This window comes from Plecotus auritus, assembly GCF_963455305.1.
Source record: "Plecotus auritus genome assembly, chromosome: 4".
In the NCBI taxonomy this organism is placed as follows: Eukaryota; Metazoa; Chordata; class Mammalia; order Chiroptera; family Vespertilionidae; genus Plecotus; species Plecotus auritus.
In genome coordinates this window covers 45,733,318-45,756,965 of record NC_137775.1, presented here as the reverse complement: position 1 = coordinate 45,756,965, position 23,648 = coordinate 45,733,318, and the positions used below count along the sequence as shown (strand labels likewise).

The window sequence follows — 23,648 nt, the reverse complement described above, 5'->3', positions numbered from 1 at the left end:
TCTTTATAAAGGAAAGCAACTCAGTGAGGTGATAGCTGGTGGGGAAGTTAGTGCAAGCAAACATTTCCTTAAAATTAAATAGCAGTGCACTTGTATTCTGAAGAGAATAATAATAAAGAAGGAAGATTTTACAATTCGGGATTGAGAGAATTGTGGCCTTTTGTAACAATATGAAGGAAATGCTGTATGAAGGTAGCATAGCAGTCTCCACGAAGAAGAGACCCTATTTGTGATGGCTTTGATAAGCCTGGTTGGCAGATAGACCTCCAGGGTTTTTCTGTCAGCCGGTTAAGATTGAGAGAGTTAAGATAGAGTTGATGTTTGCCGTAGGAAAAAGGTCGAGAATTGGATAGTGCATGAAGGGAAGAGCCAATAATTCTTAGAAAGGGGACTATTGTGTCAAGAAGAGAGACTTGGGGATTTGGGGAGTGTGTTGTTTCTTGTAATATAAGCCCTCTCCCCTGTCTCTCCCACTAATTCTTCAGTAAAAATCTACACGTGCATTTCTTTGGAAATGTCAAAATGTGCTGAAAGTTGTCTCAACATCGTAAACATATTCAAAGAGTGGAGCAGAGCCTTCCATGGGAGGGCACATTGAGGTCACACAGCTGATTTTCACAGCCAGACCTCTGTCATCATCGCTTGCCCCAGGCGCTCTCATGCATTTCATACCAAATGACCCCCTCAGAACATTATACATGCCTAATTCTTCAAAGTCCTGTCTGATAACATACACTCCACACTCCTAACTTTCTTACCTACGTGGTTCTGACTTAGCCTAGCCAGGGGTACAGCCTCTGATTATCTTCCCCTAAACCCCCTCATCTCGTATTTTCTCCCTGCTCAATGCCAGGAAGACAGAACTATTTGCACTTCCTCAAACTTGCCATGCTGTCACCAATGCCTCTGCACAGGAAGTTAGCTCTGTCTGACATGTTTTTCTTTTCTTCCAAGAGTCAAGCCTCCCTCTTAGCCTGATTAACTCGTGGTCCTTTAAAATGTCATCTAAAACATTATTTTACTAGACAGTTGTCCCTGCCTCTGCACTGCCCTCATGGTAGTACTTACCACAGTACATTGCAACTCATGGCTTCATGTCTGTCTGCCCCCTTTAACTGTGAGGTCTCTATCATCCTGGTTTCCACGGTGTTCCATGTACTTAGAATAGGGTCTGTTACATAGTAGCTGCTAAATAAATAATTATCATAAATTGAATAAATATGTAAGATCAAGATTTGTGAATACCAAGGCAGGTAGCCTAACAATATTTTTGACTTAAGTCTGATTTAGAGTTCATCTGCTGCTCTGAAGTTAGGTTCATTATGTCTCTGGTACCCACAACTATACCAACCTACAAGTGGATCCTCATGTTTGGTTTTATATTTGACTTTTTCCCTCAATCTCCTGTTGGAATTAAAGACTGATTGCTTTTGAATTACAACTAATTTGATGGGGTTCTAACCTCCAGCTTAATTATTTTTGCTATTCTCTGATCTCTACTTCTGTTCTTCTAGCTGGTAGAGTCTTTCTTCCCTCAGTGGGTAGTTGGCCAAGGATCTGGAGAGTCTGAATGACCAGTACACGGAGATTACACAGCTCTGCTACTACTAAACTGCTTAGCCCTACTCCTCACATACCCTGTGACACACCCAAGACCAACATGAGATCAAACTTTAGTATTTGGAATTAGGCTTCAAATTGGGATGAAGGTCTATCCTACTATTGCATTACCCAGCCATGCTACTTTCAACTTACACTTCATTCCTCTCCTGCCCACCCAAAGTGTCAGTATGTCTCATGTATGACATCTCTGTACCATGTTTCTGACATTGATTCTGCCACTGCTCCCACCTTCAGAACCATTCTGCATATCCAACCCACACTCCTCCCTACCTACCTCTTCTCAGAAATCTCTCAGTTCTTCTTTGTTGACAAGTTCATGTTTTTATTGCAGTTTTAAATTTTATCAAGAAGTTGGAATAGCATAGGACACATATATGGGTATTAAATGCCCTAATGTTACTAACTTTGTTGAATATATGAAAATTATAGCTAAGGAATGTCAGATGACAAAATCGGTGTTTCTTACTCTCAGTTCTAGAAGTTAACAGTTTTTGGAGGCTACTGACTTTAAGATAATTATTTAATGCTCATTCCTTCCCCTAACTCTCAAGTTTATAGGTTTCCTTCAATTGTCTAAGAAGGTTTAAACACATTTCCATTCAGCAAAATTGGGAAGAGCATTTTATATCTGAGCAAATGGACTACAGTCTGTGTTCTGCCCAGAAAGTCTGGTACATGAATTCTTAGTGGAGTAGAGATTTTTTGCAGAAACTTATTCCACCTATCATGAAAATGGCTAAATGCTCCTTTTAAGGGAGATCATTACCTTGATATTTTGCCAGGTTTGGCAAAAAGAAACCAATTAGCCCAGCCTAAATGTACTCATTTTTACCACCTATTCTTTAAAATAATTGCATATAAGAAAAAAATGGCTGTACCAATGAGTACAAATTCCAGCTCTGCCATTTGTTATTAGATTTAAACTATTTTCATTTGGTTCAAATCCCTGTGTCTCATTTTCCTTTCTATAAAAAATGTCTCGGAACTTTTGTTAAAAATTAGTAAAACACAATTTTTGTACTTAGTATGTGATCATAAGTGTTAACAAATCTCATTTTAAAATTCTTTTGAGTTGCAAAAAATGAAAAGAAACAATTATCAGCTTATTTTTTACTTTCTTTTTTATGTTTAGAATAAATACCAAATTATCAAAAGGCAACAAACATTCAATTAAGAGATGGCAAGATAACATCATATTAATAAGAAACAGGAGCAAAGGACAATGTATAAATATCCAAAATATATGTGTGTTTGGAGGTAAGATGCTAATTAGACTATGTATTCAGCAGTTCTACATGGAATGACAATTAAGGGCTACTTAATATCAGTCATGAGAGAGGCTATGCAATGCATTAGCTTATTGTTTGAAAAGGACTTAATAGAGAAGGACTCCTCTTTCATCTGACAGTTATCCCGGCCAGTCTAGCTCAGTGGTTGAGGATCGACCTATGAACCAGGAGGTCATGGTTCAATTCTTTGTCAGGGCACATGTCCAGGTTCCATCACCAGTAGAGGGCGTGCAAGAGGCAGAGAAAGCTGGTCTTGTTATTCAGCTGAACAATTACTCTCATCATTGATGTTTCTATCTCTCCCTCTCCCTTCCCATCTATAATCAAAAATATATATATATTTTTAAAAAGGCAGAAAATTTTAGTTGACTTATGGAAAAGTTGGACAAATTTGAAGAGCAATAGAAATGGCAAATTATAATCAGAAAGGAAACAGAGAAAAACATCAAGATAATAAAATTGAAAAGAAGCTTAACCTCTAAAAATATTTTGGAATAGAAAATTAATATAAGATTTATGATTAAATATATTGGTAGATTTTTTTTTATTTGTATGACAAATACGTAGCAAATAGAATAGTTTTGATGCCTAAACTCATGGGTGGACAAAATTCAAACTTCAGCACAATTCAATGGATTCTACATGTGCCATTGTCACTGTTGGGGGTTGGAGTTAAGTACTTTGGACATACCTTGAAATTAAGTTTCCCTCTGAGAGTTAAAACTTTGAAGTCAATACAATACATAATGAATGAGAATGAAAAGTTGTAACATTATCTTGAAGGACTGAATGCCTCCCAGGTAAGCAGGATTTGATTATCTCCTGTTTCAGGGTACTAACATACTGAAAGAAAGAATGTGTCCATTGGAAAGAAGATTGATTAGACACTTGGGTTTCTTAAAAAGAGCCTTACACAAGAAAACACAGATGACACATCTAAAAAGTGTTCATGGAAAATAAATTCTTAGCTGATTTACTACCAATAAGACTAGGCTTATTGAACTCTGGATGCAAAGATTGAGTACTGGATTTGGAGAAAGACTTCCAGGGTTTGAATCTGGCTTTGGTACTTTGAACATAACCCAGACAACAGTGCCTTCACCTCATCTGCAAAGTGGGGCAGACAGTAGTACCTCTTTATAGAGTTCTTAAGGCTGAACCTCAAACCCTCAATAAATGCTTTCTATAATTATTTTATTCGTTGGGCCAACTCCCGTTGTTCTGATTCTAAATTAATATTAACCAACCTTCAGATTACAATATGCTTTCTCATGTAATTTGAGAATGCAGTGGCCATGCAATCAAGTATCACCATGCCTGTGACAGATATATATGTCATTATAAATGAATAGATTGGATTTTTAGTGTTATATGTCACTCTAGTGATCTTGATTAATTGAGTCTATTAAGTTAGCAATGTGGCATAGGTTTCAGAACAACCCAAAGGTCTTTCAAACTAAAGTGAAAATTCAAAAATTCCACATGCATTTTCTCAGTTAAGGTGTAATTAAATTCAATGACACTTCTTCATTATAGGAAATTCTGTTTCCAGAAACATAAATGATAGAAAATGCATACAGATATGTGGTAAGACATTAGGATGAGGGAGAGTATAGAGAGAATGCCTTCTGCTCTTCTCTCATGCTGATAGAGGCTTAAACACAAGACAACCTCCCTTTTAGTAATATCTTGCAATATTTTACCACCCCAAAATCCATCCTTACAAATACCATCAAAGTGATCTTTGAACAACAACAACAAAAATCTATTGATAGCAATCTTTTTAATTTCTTCAGTGATTCCACAGTGGGCAGGGGTAGTACACCTAAATCCCCCAACCTCAGCTTTCTCACCCACAGAAGTGGGGCCCAGGCAGTGATGTTCATACCTTAAGGTAAGTCTGTGCTCCTGACTACAGTTGATTAGACTAAGCATCCACGCAGTTGGTGTGAACCCTTTCTCTCCAGAAATTTATAATTGGGACCAAGAAAGGTTAACTGGGCTCTGCCAGCTGCTGGACATATAAGAAGTACACTTAGGAGTGAATTTGAAGGATGGCCATGTCTCCTGTGTGAACTGTGAGGCAGAGAAAGCTGGTCTTGTTAGAAAGAAAAGACTGAAGCAGGCATGCAAAAAAGGAACAGAGGCATATAAAGGGATATCTTCAGAACCTGTTTCTACTTGTTTCTGTTTCTAAGGAATGAATGAAATCCCATACTTGGGTTTCATGAAACTACCCTAAATGTTCTAATATACTCTCCTTTTGTGCTTTAGCCAGCCTGGGTTGTTTTTGTTTAAAATACTTGCAACCACAAATTCCTTCTCATAGAAAGTACAATCCGATATGATGTCCTTCACAACTGGCTGTTGCCTCATACTGATCCAGATTCACCTCCCACTATGCCCAGCTTATACTTGGAGTTCCAGCACTACCAACCAAAGAACTCACAAGACTTTGTGAACTTTCCATACTCTCATATCATCATATTTTGTACATGCAGTTTCTTCTTCCTCCAATACCTGTCCATCCATTTCCACCTGCCACATGGTTGCCCATCCTTGGGCATCCTATCCCTACCACTTCCACTACACTTTAGAGACACTCAGATCATTGCTTCTAATTCATTGTAGAGAAATGATTTACATGCCTCTCTTCCCACTATCCTTTAATCTCATAGATAGCAGATACCTTTATATTGTTGGATTTCATTTTTACATTTCAAATTCAAAGCACATAGTATATGCTGTTGTGAATTCCTGATATATTCACATTTTTAAATCTTTTATGAGATAGGATACATGTTTAAAGAGCACAGTTGCTGAAGGCATTGGGAGCTAACGGTATTCTTTTCTGGGACAAAAATATAACATCTAAGCTCCTTAAGAGTCACATTCTACTTGGTATTTATACCAGCACATAGTAGTTCTGGTAATTATTGTTAGTCATGGGCTCACCATGTAAGCTTCTTAAGCTGTTTCAACAGTGTCTACTTTAAATTATATTTGATGCATTAAGTGGAGGGATAAAACGGGCAACAGCAGCATCCTGGGACAGAGCCAGAAAAGAAGCCATGAAGGATGATTTGCCACTTGATAACTGCACTGACCTGGACACAAGTGGGGATTTAGCAGCAGCAGGTACCTAATCAGCTACTGTCTGGGAGCTGGCGCTGGGTTATCACAGGCTGAGAGGGCAGTTAGAGTGACAGTAGGACAGGGGCTCATCTGAGCAGAATTACCTCCAGACAAAGGAACCTGCTGTGTGGCCTTCAGAATTGAACAATGAGGTTTGCTGGGGGTGGGTAGCATTGCCAGGATAGCAGGTGATGACATATCTAAGATGAAGGATGAAGAAGCTGTGAAGTGAGAGGAGGACTGAACAGAATCCCTGGTTTGCCCAGAATGTTTCTGGGGAATGCTCGTCCTGGTCTAATTACTACACACTTACGTCTCTTACTTAGACTCTGTCTCTCAAAAGGGCCCCAGTTTGGTGAGAAATAATAAAATAATTTTAATTGTAAACAACTATTGAATCACAATATTACCAAACTCTGGCCACAAACCAACCAAAGTGCAGTTATCCTGTTTAGAAAGTTTCTAGAATGCTGCCATGATGCATAGCTGGGCTGTGTTTGTGTGTTTGCCCACAGTCCCTCTGAGGAAATCTTAGTCTCTGTGGTTCAGGCAAGGCTCACTTTCTTCCCCCCACCACCCACAGATGCATCCAATGTCAACCCTTTTCCCACCAAATAACCCCAATCTGGGTCACACAGGGTCCTTCGTAGGATTTTGACAGGAATTTCAAATACCTCTTTAAGGGTATGAGATTCTGTTGGTTATCTGTGCCATGTGGCAAATGAAGGGAACACAGAGGAAGAGAGAACTGAGAAACAAAGAATTCCTGCCTGCAACCATGCCTGGAGTTTGTTTTCAGTTATGGGAGGCAGCGAGTTCCCTTTTTGCTCAGTATAATGTGAATTGGGTCTGCGCATTTTACCAAAAGAGTTCTGCCAATACAGCTGTCTTCTCATTAAACTGTCCAGCTTGTTACCTGCCCTATCTCATTATACCAGGCCTAGGCCTATATTCAGCTGCTGTACGAAAGGACAAATTAAATTAGATGATAGGATGGATCTAGAACTGGGTCAGCCTATGGCAAAGCCACTAATCGTGACTATGGGGCCCCCAGTGAGCACAACCCAGCGTTACCTGGGCTGGAAATTAAGTCACTATGTGCTTATTCACTCATGAATTGGATGAAACAAACTTTAATAGCAGTAAGCAAAGAAGAATTAAAATTTAACACTAAGTCTATTGGCTTCTCACAAACTGAAGCATTCTGAATAGAATTGGTTTTGATACTTACTGAACTTAGACCCCAAAGCCTTAGAAGCCAAAGGATTTTAGCCTTAGCACAGTGAAAAGCCCTGTTTATGTTTTAATAATGCCATAATTGCTTTTCCTCATGGCAGTGGGAGAAGAAACAGGGAAATCCTATTTTGGTATTGACTTTAGGAGTGTCAGTCAGGTGGGCAGCCCCTGCTTTGCAGGGAACACCAATACACTCCATGTATCAATTCGCCTGGGGAAAGCTGTGACCAATTAGGATCCTTGTGGGGTAGCGTGGAGCTGGCCTTGCATTCAACTTCAAGGTAGTCTTGGACCTAGCCTCAAGCCCAAGGTAGCAATTTTAGCATTCTCTGTTCATTTCTTTCCCATTATTCCTGTTGCTTCTCCTGTTCTAGGGTTGAGATCTCTGGTTAGACCTCTGAGACCTTGCCTAGCAGGATTGCATTCTGCTGTCCGTACAACTTTCTTTAGATGGAATGATTATCTGGAAATACTTGGCCTAGAAAATCACAAGCCACTGTTTTAATGTGCATCAGACATTGGAATTCTTTGTGTATTGAGTCAAGCCAAAGGACAACATATATCCATGGCCACTGAATATAGTTCCACTCATCTGCTCCCATAGTTTTATGCCTGTACTAAAACTGTGCTTCATGCTCCTGCATTCTTCATTCCCACTTTTCTATCATAAAATGGTCCAGACACTGTACTTACCAAACTTATGAAATAAGCCCTGTAGTCATTGAGCTACTACCAGATGTACCCGAATATACAAATATATAAGGGCAATGTTATTTAGGAGGCTTTAAAGAAATCTATTTGAGAGATCAAAGTAGCTCAATCCAGTGTGTTAGAAGTAGTAAGAGTAGGTAGCTTTCTTTATAAATTTTGAAGAAAGATCCAATAGGAGTTTCTAATCCATTGGATGGAAGGTGTGCTAGAAAGAGAAGAATCAACTATGTCACTAGATTTTGGGCCTGAGTACCTGGATTGATAAGAGTTGCCATTGTCCTACTTGGGACAACTGAGGGAGGAGCAATTTCAGAGGGTGGGGAGATGAAGGGCCAAGTATGGAATATAGTATCCACTATACATCAGAGCAGACATGTTGCATTAGTTAGGTGTCTTTAAGGACACCTTCACTTCTGACACCAATTGCAACTTCAAGGGTATCCAAGATCACCTGCAAGTTTGATAATTCACTAGAACAGCTCACAGATTGATTGACTGCTGTTATACTGTTGTGATTTATAACAAGAAAATGATATAGATGAAAATCAGCCAAGAGAAAAGACACACGGGGCAAAGCCCACGAGAGTCCACACTCAGAGGTTCCAGTGTCCTCTCCCCGTGCATTTGGGAACAGTGCTAACTATTGCCAGCAACACTAAGTGACAATATGCACGGAATGTTACCAACAAGAAAGCCCACCTGAGTCTTTGTGTCCATAGTTTTTACTGGTGCTTAATCATGCAGACATGGCTGAGCACTGGCCTAGCTGACCCTCCAGAGATCAATAACCTCACAACTCAAATACCCTACTACCAGTCCCATTGTTAGACTATCCTATATAACAAAAGGGCCCCAGATAACAAAGACATTCTTGTCAGGCAGGACATTCCAAGGACTTAGACATTACCTCCCAGGAGCCTCTAGCAAAGGCCAGACTTTTTTTGGGGTAAGGCTAATTTATTACTGCACAATTGTGAAATAGGAGAGTGCATTTAAGAGTCCAGATTTCAGGGGAGTGTTCTGGCAATAGATAGAAATTTGGTAGTCATCAGCATATAGATAGAGTATTAATTAGGTTCCAAACAGGAAGCAGAACTGATTTAGATACTTGAATTTTGATAGAGACCACTCACAAGACTGCAGAGGGGATTTGGGGAGCAAACAGGGCCTATTGGAGCACACACAGGCCTGCAATTTTGGGGGTCCAAGAGAGAAGTAAATATCAGAAACTTGAGAAAAAGATTGATCTGTGCCAGGCACAGTATCAAGTGATTCAAATGATTATTAGCTCATTTGATTTTTTCCTATATGTTAATAAATATTATCACATTTTTACATATGATAAAACTAAAGTTGAAAAAATATAAATATCTTTGTCTATAGCCACTCCAGAGAAAGTTAATGAGGGGGTGTGGACTGCCATGCCACTTGTATGGGTCAGAAATTTGGGAGCATGCTGCAACACACAGTATTGGTCTTTGGGTTTCAGCATTGACTTACCTGCTAACGGTGACTCTGTAATTGCCTGTTAGTGACCCCCTCACCCAGGCCTTACTAAGAGGCATCTGTTTTGTTAGATCAGTTCTGTAGTATTTGTGGTGTGGACTTGACAAATGTCAGACGAGCAGAAATAACAAAAACATCATGGTCAGACTTTCCTAGGGAGAGATGTCAACAAAGAGGTGAATTATATTTCCCAGGAAAATAGAAGCAGAGTAGTGTATGTGTGTGCATTTGTGTGTCCATGCATGTGTTTATGTGTCTTACATGTCAGAGTGAGTTTTCAGGATTTGAGGGTATTTGAAAAGAGGAAAATATGGAATTGTAACAAGTCGCTTCAGACTATAAATTTGTACACTTGTAAAATATTTTCAGGAGACTGTATGTCATAATTCTTCTTTGGACTTTACTTTTTTGAATGCATTATGGTTCAGGATTGAACCATTCAGGTCCTAGCTCCCGTAGAGAGCCAGGATGCCTAGAATGTATGGTTGGCATTGTATTGTTTACCATTCTGAAGCATAGAAATGCTTTTCCATCAATAAAAATATAATGGATAGGATTGGATAATACAAAAAATAAGCAGGAGATTTTAATATAGGGATGACCTTTACATGATGCTACCATGCCTAGCCCACCACCCCAGGTCCAATCCCTATTGAAACATGCCCCTGAACACAGAATTAGTATGAAAATCATTCTCAACACAATGTTCTTCACATTCACATGCTGAGATTCCAATTGAAACTCATTTACTACTTAGATTTCTTTTTTAAAAAAATATATTTTATTGATTTTTTTACAGAGAGGAAGGGAGAGGGATAGAAAGTTAGAAACATCGATGAGAGAGAAACATCCATCAGCTGCCTCCTGCACACCCCCTACTGGGGATGTGCCCACAACCAAGGTACATGCCCTTGACTGGAATCGAACCTGGGACCCTTCAGTCTGCAGGCCAACACTCTATCCACTGAGCCAAACCAGCTAGAGCTACTTAGATTTCAATATATCAAGCTAAAGTATTTTTATTTTATTTTTTCATATTTTGAGTTTTGAATTTTGTAGGCTCTAGCATACTTTAAAAATACAGCAAATCTCAGAAAGAGAGGAGCCAATCCCTCTCTGGAGACCAGCCCTCTAATTTTACTTTATATCACTAGCTTTCTGTCTTCAAACAAGATGAAACGGCTTTGGAAGCTTCATCTTCCCTTCCTCTTCTCCCTTCTTTTCCTAGACTCCAGAGTTTTTTATTTTCCATTTCCCCAGTACTGATGAACAAATTCACCTAACCCCGGAGGAGGAGGGCTCACAGAAATTTGGAGACAAACATTTTTGTAGTGCCAATCTACCTCTCCTGTCAAAACCATTTAACATTTTAAAAATTATGATTAGTTTTCTTCTCTATATTTAGAGTATTACCAAACTTTACAAAATCCATACCTGGTATACATATTCTATTTAGTTTTCTTTAAAACATTCTGTGGTACAAATAAAACATCCTAATAAAAATAACTCGAAACGTTATTCTTTGGCCTCTCAATGAATGATCCTTTCTCAACTAAAAAAAAGGTGTGTGTGTGTGATGAACCATTGAATGTAGATGAGTCATTTTTGTATCGTTTATTATACAGTGTATTTTGGGGGAAGTCTGGCCTGCACAGAGACCACATTTACTGAAATGATAAATAGGGCAATTGAGTAAGCCAGGTGGCAAAGCTATAGTTTGTGGGCTGCCCAAATCAATACCTGGGGATGGAAAGAGATGTGGGACTCCCTTCCTGGGGCCTGGAGAGGCTGGGCCTGTGGAGAGGTGGTGTGATTGATCTCTTTGGAAGGAAGCGCCAGCTGGAGTGGGCACAAATGGCTCCTTCTGGAGTCTCCTTAAAAGCTAAATTGATGGCAACTTTTGAAAAGAGCAGCTCAGACCTCTGTTTCCTATAAGCACAAGATAAACCTTGATTTCAGCTACTGTAAAATAACTGAAAGTAGAAAGAGGTTAAAAAATATGTTATCTGTGAAGGAATTAGAGGCAGTAGAATGTTACTCATCTTCCAAAATAAAGTGATAATTGCAATGTGCAGCTCTTCTTTGTTAGAAGGTTTTCAGGAACCCATCTGTGCAGATTGTTTCTTTTTTATTACCATTTCATCAACTAATTGCATTAGGGAAAAGTGGGCATTTTAATTAAAAGGCTGTTTTAAGGAGTTATAATTCTACTCTTTCATTAAATAACCTAACCAGGTGCCAAATTTGTTAAACTATTTTTCTGAAAATTGTTCTTTGGAAATTATTTGTTTTAGCCACATTTTCAATAAAATAGATTTTTCCCTTTTATTTCATCTCAGAGATGGGTCCTTTTATTCCTCCATTTTGACCAAAGGCCCATAGGACAGGACTACATGCAAACCATTTAAATATTTTGAGAGGCTCACACTTTTTTCCTTAAAAAAAGGGGAAAACTGTTTTTTGTTTGTTTGTTTTTTTTACAAAGAATGCATATTTATTGCTATACTAGAGGCCCGGTACATGAAATTCGTGCACGGGATGTGTGTCCCTTAGCCCAGCCTGCACCCTCTCCAATCTGGGACCCCTTGAGGGATGTCCGACTGCCTGTTTAGGCCAGATCCTACTGGGATCTGACATCCCTCTCACAGTCCAGGACTGCTGGCTCCCAACTACTCGTCTGCCTGCCAGCCTGATCACCCCCTAACCACTCCCCTGCCAGCCTGAATGATGCCTAACTGCTCCCCTGCCAGCCTGTTTGCCCCTAACTGCCGTCCCCTACAGGCCTGTTTGCCCCTAACTGCCGTCCCCTACAGGCCTGATCGCCCCCAACTGCCCTCCCCTGCAGGCCTGGTCCCTCCCAACTGCCCTCCCCTGCAGGCCTGGTCCCTCCCAACTGCCCTCCCCTTCTGGCCATCTTGTGGCGGCCATCTTGTGTCCACATGGGGCAGCCATCTTGTGTCCACATGGGGCAGCCATCTTGTGTGTTAGAATGACAGTCAATTTGCATATTACTCTTTTATTAGATAGGATGATGAATTTGATTAGGGTGATCTTTTCAGGAATTGTTATTTTTAGAACATGGTTAGTTGCAGGAAGATATTGGGGGAGGAAGGAAGATGGACAGAGATCTGCAGAGGAAAATACATAGCCAGTGTTGTAATTAGAATATGTTCCTTTTGTTTATGCCCATTTTACTATGGAGAAAACCCCATCCACATACAGGATGCTATCCAACTACTCATATTAAATAGGTAGCTAGCTAAGCATCCATTCTTTGGATGTTTTGAATCTATCTTCCATTTTGTCACTCTTATTCTTCCAAAGTGTTCTAAATAACAGGTTTTGGATAGACATTTGTATCTAAATGTCAGATAATGAGGAAGACAAAGAACCTAGAATGAGAATATAGATTAAAAAAGAAACAACACCCTAGGGAACATCAAGGAATGCTTAGAAGCCAAGAGAGATAGAAGTGCTTAGACTTCTTAGTACAGGAGATGATGGAAAGCCATAACTTAAAACTATGATTCTGCTCTTAGTGTTCAAATAGGTGTCTGGATTTCTGCTCTCTGATGCTACTGAACCACTTTTATTCCAAAAACTGATTATGAAAAAACATTATAGGAACACCTTTTGTGTTAAAAAATGCCAAAGTCAAACTTGATCTCCCGCAGTTGAAGACTGAATACACACTATTACTTCAGTCATAGTGTTTATCAGTGAAACAATGTCTGGCACATAGAAGACATGCAGTAGATCTATGTTGAATGAAGACAACATTTCACTTAAATTCTTAACTAGGCGATGGCAGTTCCTAGTAGCAACAGTTATTTTCTTAGATCTTTGATATTATTCCCCAGGGAAGCTGACAAACTGAAATCTGTTACATTAATGCCAGCAGGGATGTATATGTGTGAAGAGAATAAGTAAACATTTATTGTATCTGATGGCTCCAGGGACTATCCACATGAGTTCTTAAGAGACTTGAATATCCTTGGCAGTATTTATACTTAGAGCGAACTTTACAAATAATCTTTATGGGTTTTATTCTTCATAAAATTTATGTTTTTGAGTTAGTTGAGCTTTTTCACCTTAAAACTCCTGGGCTAATTTATAACTATATAACCCATTTCCTTTGGTAATGAATTCATCTCTTAAAAATTTGATTAAAATGTTGTTGTTAGGTTTTCAGTCTAAATCAGTATCAAATACCTTCTAAAAACAGTTTTAATAACCAGCACATTTAAAAAAAACTATGTTCTTCCTATGTCAATAAAAATAACAACTGCCATTTGTTGAGAATCTAATATATGCCAGTTTCTTTTTTGGTGTTTTATATATTAATACATAGAGGTTTTATCCTGTCACACAGATCATAGATTTTTGAACTGAGATTCAAATACGACATCCAGACTATATTTTGTTATGATAGGTTAACTCCCTTAAGTTTACATTTAACTTGCACAAAATCTTGTGAGGTAAATAAGCCAAGGACAGCTTGCTCTTATTTCTTCAGCTAAAGTTGGTATTGATCAGTCAGTGTTTATATAAATAATTTTGTTAGAATAATGAAAATTTACAGCTATGAACAATTTAGAGATAATCCAATTGAATAATTCTTAGACATTTTGGTTTTAGTACCATTTTACATTCTTAATATTTTATGAATATATCTAAAAGAAATTATGTGTTATATTTACTGATACCATATTCAAAATAAAAATCATAAATTTAAAATATGTATTGATTCATTTAATAATGGCAATAGTAAACCCATATTTAATCACATAAATAGCATATTTTTGATGAAACATACATATATTTTCCAGAGCAAACAAACAAAAAACAGTGAGAAGAGTGGCATTGCTTTGTTTTAACATATATAAAGCCCAGGGCCGTTACCAATGAAACAACCAGACAGATGACCGAACAGCAGGCTGCTTGGGACAACAAGGCCGGCAGGGGGGTTAGTGAGGGACGAGCAAAAGACTGAATAGTAGGCTGTGTGGGGCTACCAGACCGGCAGGGGGGTTAGTGAGGGATGACCAAATAACTGAACAGTGGGCTGCATGGGGCGACCAGGCCGGCAGGGGTGGGGGGCAGTTGGGGGTGACCAGGCTGGCAGGGGGATAGTAAGGGGCGACCAGGCCAGCGGGAGGGGGGGTCAGGGGAGACAAGACTGGCAGAGGGGGGCAGTTGGTGGCAACCAGGCCAGCGGGGGGAACAGTAAGGGGCGACCAGGCTGGTAGGGGGGTGGTTGGGAGTGACCAGGCCAGCAGGGGGGGCAGTTAGGGGCAATCAGGCAGGCTGGCAGGTGAGCAGTTAGGAGCTAGTGGTCCTGGATTATGAGAGACATCCCCCAGGTGGTCCCAGATTGGAGAGGTTGCAGGCTGGGCTGAGGGGACCCCCTCCCTCATGCACAAATTTTGTGCACCGGGCTTCTAGTATTATCATAGGTCTCTTTAATATTTGATTTAATGGGAGTTAGCTGGATTTTCATATCTGTTTTCTCACTCAATCTCTTGTAACATCATACATTTTGTAACTTCTTGTACACTCCACTGCACACATGAGAGAGAATGAGAAAAAAAAGCCAAATAATCTCTTAGTTTTATTATGAAAATAGTAAGGATGTAGGGGTCTGCGGACCACACTTTGAGAACTGCTGATCTACACATGGAAACTAAAGTTTCCTCTGCATCTGTTACTTTTTATACGTGCTTTGAAAGATTTTATAAGCCCGATGTTAAACTCTGCTACAATTAAGCAGGTGTTATATGTAGTAGATATTTATTTTCATCTTTGTGCAGCTCAATTTTATGTATATATTAAATAATATAATCTGTACTCATTATATAGATGTTAATTCTCTATACTGAATTGTATTGCTTAAAGGGTACATTTAATATCAATTAATTATGTAGTATTTACTTTGCCATATTAATAAATATTTAAATTTGGAAAACAAAATGAACTAATAATATGATACTTTGTAAATTATACCATCATTATTTGTAGAATTTTAAATGGCGAAATTGTAAAATAATCTACAATAAAGTAAATTTTATGGGATACTATTTTAAAAGTAAAGGTAGTAGATAAGTTTCAGTTTGTATGTTTTTAAATTGTATGTCTTATTTGTGGATGAAAATAATTGGTTAAGTTAATTTTATTGTTAGCTATGTTGCACTATATTAAAGTGCACATAGCATTTATATATATATATATATACATACATATATATATATATATATATATATGAGAATCTATTACTTATTTTAAATCTTTTATAATTGGATTTTAGTCTTTAGATCTTATATATTTTAATACACAATAGATTTTTAGTTATAATATATGTTCCAGGTTAGTTACTTACAAATTGTTTCCTTTATTATTATTGTCATATTAATATTTACAAAAATAGTTTTTCAGGGAAGATAGGGATGGAGAAATAAAAATATAGAAATGAAATGGAAAAAGAGGTAGGTAGATAAGAAGAAAGAGTAGGAAGAAGAGAAAAGGAAATTGCTAATTTGGTTCAAGCTTGAATATAATTGGATGATCCTTTTTTCTTATCAAGCTCTTTTATATATTGTGTCTTTTGTATCAGTTCCTAAAGGGGTTGGTTTCATTACTTGAAGTTTGTATAAAGTAATACAGTCAATTATTTTTCTCTGTTATTTTTAAATGCATGACATTTCTCTGACCTATTAAATATGTTTCTATTAGTTTGATTTATTTGTTAATGTAATCATGAGCTACTGCTCTAGGAAAATGTTTGCTTTTATCAATGTCTGTGGTTATATTAATTTCTGAATTTAATACTAAACCTAGAAAACAATATTTAAAAGTTAGTTCTTAAAGTAATTTAATTATGGTTCAGGCCACTTAGAGTCTGTTTTATTAAGGAACATTATTTCACTTTTGAAAATACACCAAATTACTAAACCATTACTTGTAAACAAAAACAAAAAAAGAAGTAACCAGAGTTTCTAACAATAGAGAACAATTACACAAATTATGTCCTCTATAAAACACTCTTAATGATGGACAAACTAGAATAATAGTCACTGACTTAAAACAACGTATAAGACATTGTCACAAAACAACTATTAATATAAAACACAAAACAAAGTAAACCTCTATGGGTATATATGAAATTCACAGAAAGTATATGGAATATTTATATTTCAAGTTATTAACAGTGACAACCCCTTGGGAGTTGTATTGAGGTACAGAGGGAGACAATTTGACACTATTCATTTACATATTTAAGTGATTTATGTTAACTAATAGTCATTTATGTATTTCATAATTTGAAAAATACCTTATAGAATTTCAGAAGTGATTATTTTAACGAAAATCACCTGGAATCTAGAGTTTTGAAATAGGAATTTTAATGGTCATAATACATTATGCACATATACATGGGCAAGAAAATCAGACACTGTGGTATGTTTTGTGATTGTATGGCCCACTCCAATTTTTCTCTAATATTCTTTTTTTGTACCTTTTTCGTTAAAGGTCTCATTCGTTTGCAAGAGCTCATCAAAGCTCCATCAAGGTACAATCTTCGACTTAAAATTCGTCAACTACCTGCTGATACAAAGGATGCAAAACCCTTACTAAAAGAAATGAAAAGAGGCAAGGAGTTCCATGTAATCTTTGACTGTAGCCATGAAATGGCAGCAGGCATTTTGAAACAGGTAATGTTTAAATTACTTAAATTATTAGTTTCTTTTTAAATTTGCATTTAAAGTTTGGACTTTGGTTTTCAAATCAAAGTGTTATTGTTAAAAAGACAGTTTGTAAAAACACACAGAGTATTTTCCTAGATTTAATTTTCTGATAAAAAGTCTGACAATTGCTTTTAATAAATTGTTTTGCAGGAAAAGTAATGTCAAGATTGATGATCTTCAAACAGATTGTAGTTTATAGGTTATTTTATGTGGCTAAATACTGTTTTTTAATGTGAATTTTGATTAATGAAATAGATATTTCTGTTTTGTACTGAAATGAAAGAGAAACAGTTGAGCAGCTCAGCCACTAACATCAACTGGTAGGAAAAGAAAAAAAGATTTGCTATTTAGGGGCATCTACTGTGAGATGCTGTACACCTTTGCTGATGTTTAATCATCACTGCAACCAAAATAAAAAGGGGCTATCTCTACTTTAAGACAAAGAGAATGAGTCTCAAAAAGATTAAGTAACTTGACCAATGTCCAACAGCAAGGAAATACCAGAGGGATGCATATCCCACCCCGTGACATTAAGAAATAAAACTGAAAGAAATAATGAACAAACAATAAAACAAACAAAGACTCATAGATACAGACAACAGTATAGGTGTTACCAGAAGGAAAGGAGTGGGAGGATAGTGGAGGGTAAAGGGGGTCAGATGTGCCGTGACAGAAGATTTAGCTTTGGGTGACGCACACACAATGCAATGTACAGATGATGTATTATGAAGTTGTACACTTGCAACCTATGTAATTTTATTAACAGTACATGTAATAAAACAGAAATATTCCTTCCAGAATAAGCATTGCCTACTTAAAAGGATAATACTAAATCAATCAAATGAAACCATTTATAGCAGTAAGATCTCTTAATATTATTTCAGCACTATTCAGACCTAATAGCACCTTTGAAAACAGCAGTTATTATTAGCTTATATCTTACAGATGAGGGAACTAATGTTGGGAGTTAAATAGTACAAGGCCATATACTTAAAATGTGGTAAAACCTGGATTTCAACATAAGTCTTCGGACTTCGTTTTTTAGAATTTTTGTGTACACTGGCTAACACCCCAGTGTTTAGAATTTTTTAACTGTCTTAAAATCTTACATGTATAGGATAAAATTTCACTACTGGAGAGTGATGCAGATTCAGATGCCAAATTATGTCCTTTAACATATAACTACCAACAGTAAATGCCAGTTCTAAAATGGTTATTTTATTAAACAGATGTTTGTCCAGTCTTCCAATACGAATGTTGATTTCACGACAGTAAAATATTTCATTGGATTTGGAAAATTGCTCTAGTGCAGTGGTCGGCAAATCGTGGCTCGCGAGCCACATGCGGCTCTTTGGCCCCTTGAGTGTGGCTCTTCCACAAAATACCACGTGCGGGCAAGCACATACAGTGCAATTGATGGAGTACCCTAATTAAGTTAATAACGATTTTATACCTACCTATATAGTTTAAGTTTAAACAATTTGGCTCTCAAAAGAAATTGTAATCATTGTACTGTTGATATTTGGCTCTGTTGACTAATGAGTTTGCCGACCACTGCTCTAGTGTTATATTTGGGTAATAAAGCATGTGAGGTTTTTTTTTTTTTTTTTTTTTTTTTTAATGAACAGAATGATGCAATAAAGTAAGCACTGAAATCTAGAGTAGGAATTTGTTTTCATTTAATATCAAAACAATTCTTGATCACATTAAGAATACACAGACTTGCCCAGCCAGTATGGCTCAGTGGTTGAATATCGAACTATAAGCCAGCAGGTCATGGTTCATTCTCCGTCAGGGCACATGCCCAGGTTACAGGCTTGATCCCAGCAGGAGGCAGCTGATCAATGATTCTCTCTCATCATTGATATTTCTATCTCTCTCTCCCTCTCCCTTCTTCTCTGAAATAAATTTTTAAAAAAGTATTAAAAGAAAAGAATACACACCCTTGGAAAGGAGACCTTTTCTTTATTCCATGAGTGAGTTAACACTCAGCTGTTTGTCAGTAACAAAGCTTTGGTAGGTTTTCTTTCTAAGCTTCCAACTAGTATGTAAATGATCAGCTATTTTGTCCCTAGAATAACTAACTCTGACTTATTTTGCTATTTGAAAGGTGAGAGGCCTGTCATCTTTAATAGAATTTCTATTTTGCCTTCTCTTTGATTCATTCATTATTTTATACTTGTTTTCTTATGTGTATTCTGACTTAGAGATATTAAGAAATACTTATTCCAAAATAAACCTAGGTCAGGATACACATAAGAAAAGAGAATTATGATAATATTTAAAATATATATACAACAGAAAAAGATACATTGTGGGGCGCGACTACAGTGTTTGGACGGGTTCAAGCCTCGGATTAATGAGAGGGCACAGTCTTCTCATGGCCACAGGCAAGTCCCAGCTTGGAGGGCAGGGCCCTCCCAGCACAATTATAGCCAACAGCTGTAGTTGTAAGCTTGAACCTATGGTCCGAACACATGAGCCCTCGTTCCTGAGTGATGTGGGCTTGATAGAGTTCAGGTGCATGTAGTTGAGTAGGATGGAAACCCACTAGAATGTTGTAAACATCTTGACCACGCCCTTACTTTGCCTTGAGGAAATCTGGCTATAAAATAAATGGCTTGTGGGCGGAAGTAGCGTCCCATGGAGACCCAGCTTTCATTCTCTGGTCTGTCTTTTCTAAGCCTTTCAGCCACCCCACTCAGGTTTACCCTTGGCCATGCCGGCGAGGCCCAAGACATAATTATAACTAGATTAGTAAATTAAAAATCAGAGCAAAGGTAAAATGAGAATGTGAAAATTAAGAAGTCAGAGTAACATTATCACACAGAATATGTTCTTTTAGATTCTGTAACACTGGCAAACCACATGTATACAACTGTATTTTCTTAAAGTTACCTTATCCCAGAGATTTGTCTCCTCTTTGGAATGCAGTTATTCTAGAAACCAATTCAAGAACAAATCAAATAACTTCCTTCTTTTTAATGTAGCAATGAAACATTTAATAGGGCTCTATTTTATGATTCATAAACTTTTTCTGAGATTCCTCAACATTGATTAACAATGGAACTCTGAGGAAATGATACAGGATTTGGAGAGCAGGTATAGATGGGTTTAATCCAATATTTTAAATATCCAGAAAAAAAGAATGGGTTTATCAGTGTAGCCTTATTTGCTTATTTGTTTGCTTAATTTATTTACACTAATTGAGCTTTTTCTAAATGCTGAGCAACAGTGAATTTGAAGTTCTTTTTTTCTGAAAGCTTTAAAACTGAGTGGAGCTTGGGGCTGGCTAGATTTTTCTGAGGCAAATTGAAGGCACTAATTGACATGTATGTCTTAATAGCTAAGATGCCACCTCCGCCCAGAATGAATTTGTGTAGTTAGTGTGTGGAACAGTATTGGATGTTAGATGCTCCTGAAAATGCTTGTTTTTTACTAAGAGCTCTTTATCCAGATTTTTTAAAAAAGAGCACCACTTTTCAGTTATCATCACCAACTACTCTTTATTGGTAAACAGCTACAGTATATCAAAGGCATTTTCTCTTTTCAGAGGGGACATTGACACTTCTTATGGCTAGAAGTTCTAATCCAAAAGTCTTTGTTTTAAGATTAATAGTCTAATATTGACAAGGACTGTAAAAGTATGAAATAAAACATAGTGGATTGAAATTGGCATATTAATAAAAATAAAAATACATTTCTTTATCTGTACTTTTTGAATGACAGTGGTGATTTACACCTGCTTCTTTAATGTCAGGGAAACGTCTCTAAAATGCTTTAAAAAAATTCCTATTGGCATTGTACTTTGCAGCACATTTTTCCCTAATTGAGTAATACCTTTTATCAAAATAAAATGGTGTTCTTCATTAGGGTATTGGTGGTGGACACATTACACACATAATGAACTAAGATGTGCTATCTCAGGTTTGTGTCAAATGAAATTTCTCCTTATATGCAAAGCAATAAGCTTCACAATTGCACACATTCAACTAATAGCTATTCTATCAAGATAATTAGTTCTGAAATTCCTTCAGTAACCACTAATCTTCTTCAACTAAGGAGGAAAGATTTAGTTTGATTCAATTTTAATGTAACCTTAATAATATAGATTGATTCTTTATTAAATCATACTATTTTTTTTATCTGTCTTATTGACATAATGAATTTCATATAATGTGTACCTTTAATATCAATATACTTATATTTACTTATTTTTATTTTTTACTTCTTAGGCATTAGCTATGGGGATGATGACAGAATATTATCATTATATCTTTACCACTCTGGTAAGTAATTTATAAAACATAAAGATAATGCTCTAAATTTTGTTATTATGACTTTGCAGAATGGGAAATGGGTTCTGAGTGAGAAGAAATAATATGACTGACACTGTTGTAGTTATACTGTATATTATTTTGATAAAACTCAGGAGGAATTATCATAACAAAGAACTAATATCTCTTGGTGGTAAGCTGATGATATTGAAATAAACTCATTTTAGATATTAAATTCAAAATATTATTTTTATATTCCTTTAGATGACTTTCAGAACATAATGGAATTCAAAACTAGTTCCCTGAGAAATCAATGTTTTAGAAAAGCACAAATTCTTATGTGGTTATTTCTACTCACTTTACAAAAGTCATATTTGTTGAAGCTGTTCTTTTAGTAGATTAAATTTACTATATTGTATTTGTCTATATTTAGTTGGATTTTTAAGTCAATATTAATTAATGAACTACTAGTAAATTGAATGTTATGTTTATCTTTTGTCTGCACATACCCACCACACAGTTTTTCCTCAATATGCACAAAAACCTGACTTTGCTGTTTTATCAAACCTACTTACTCTTAGCTCTATTTCTTTATCATTTTACATCCCGATTTCTCTTTATTAAAAACATAACATTTAAATTAGTAAATCTGAAGATCTAGTTGACTTTATGGAATGATTTTGAATCGGACAGCATCCCGTCTACCAAGTGGAGAGGAGCTCTGAGGGGGTGTACGGAAGGCTTTTAAAGGCAGAGAGAGGGTGGGAAGATGGAGTCATAAATGCAGAAAAAGATTATTTCAGGCAAGGTTGCCTCCTATTGGGGGACAAAAGGGTATATTTAGGCAGATGACCTCACTGTTGTTGACCAGGAAATTACAGACAGACCAGTAAGATGATATTCCTGAGGAAGTTTGAAATGCAGTTAGGTTAAGTATTAAGCCTTGGTTTGGTGACATGGGCTTTGCAAACGTGACTCCTCTTGGGGCCTGTTTCTTTTAACACCTTCCCCTGTGAAAGAGCTGTATGTCTCTGTCACTAATTTGTTTCCTGCCTGTCTCCAAAACATGAGAGTACCTCCAAGTTTGGGCCTCCATCCTATTTTCTTTTTTTTTAAAAAAAATCTTTGATCATTTTCTTCAGAAAAGTCATGTATTTAAAGTTTCAAATATTATCTTTGTTCAAATAAGATCTAAATGTCCATCTGTAATAATCTTGAATTGTTGTGTATTGCTACACTGAAGAATAATCCTAATTGTTGTGGCATTAAGATCATTTCAAATTATTTAAACTTAATATATTATCCTCTAAATTGACCCCTCTTCTGACTTCCTTCAAAACTCCTATTGTCTCTGACTCATTATGTCCAACAAAATTTTACTTGTCTTTCCTCCACAGTGTCTCTAGCACAGTGACCAATTTAACCAATGCTTTTTTCTCTGTTAACTTAAAAGTCTTCCAGGTAATCTCCTTGTTTTTTGGAGGGTTGAAACTACCAGATAAAATTATTAAGATTTAATTGATCACAATAGCTTTGTGTATTAAAACTCTCCTTCACTGGAGATCCTTCTAGCTGTAGGTTGCATTTTACTGGTAAATACTAAGGTTAACTCTGCTGTACTATCTCTATATCCCTTCCCACCCGGAGAATTTTTGTGGCCTGTAAGAAACTCAGTGATAGGCTGGTGGAGAGGGAGTGGAAGCCTTCACTCATCAGCAAATTATATTTTTAATTCTGCCAAAATTCAGTTCTCCCATAATCATACGATTTTAGGGAAATCAAAAGTATTTTTTAATAAGAAAAAGAAAAAAGAAAAGAACTAGTTTGCATTGTATGGAACACAGCCTATAATGAAGGCCTTTTTAGTTTGATGCTAACCTAACTTTTCTAGTTGATTTGTTCATTTGTTTACTGCTACTCTCTTTTATGAATTCTGTTTTGTGGCCAAACTGATCTAGATCAGCCTCCTGAATAGGTTTTATGTTTTCTAATTTTTGTCTCCACTGACACTTCGAATGGCCTCCTTTTCCCTTTCGCCTCTCAAAAACCTGCCCAGTCTTTGATGGCAGCTCTGAATCCATCTGCTTGAGGAAGTTGTTTCTGACTATAGAAATTAAAAGTCATCTGTCTTC

General features: G+C 36.9%; 1 protein-coding gene across 3 annotated transcripts in view; it reads left to right on the top strand.

The window, feature by feature from the left end:
• GRIK2 (glutamate ionotropic receptor kainate type subunit 2) overlaps nucleotides 1-23,648 on the top strand; it is a 592,068-nt gene that overhangs the window by 249,707 nt on the left and 318,713 nt on the right. For all 3 annotated transcript variants that reach the window (XM_080666610.1, XM_080666611.1, XM_080666612.1), the window contains 2 exons: nucleotides 17,025-17,206; nucleotides 21,475-21,528. In XM_080666610.1, coding sequence (XP_080522736.1) covers nucleotides 17,025-17,206; nucleotides 21,475-21,528 — 236 coding nt within the window. The remainder of the gene's footprint in view (nucleotides 1-17,024; nucleotides 17,207-21,474; nucleotides 21,529-23,648) is intronic.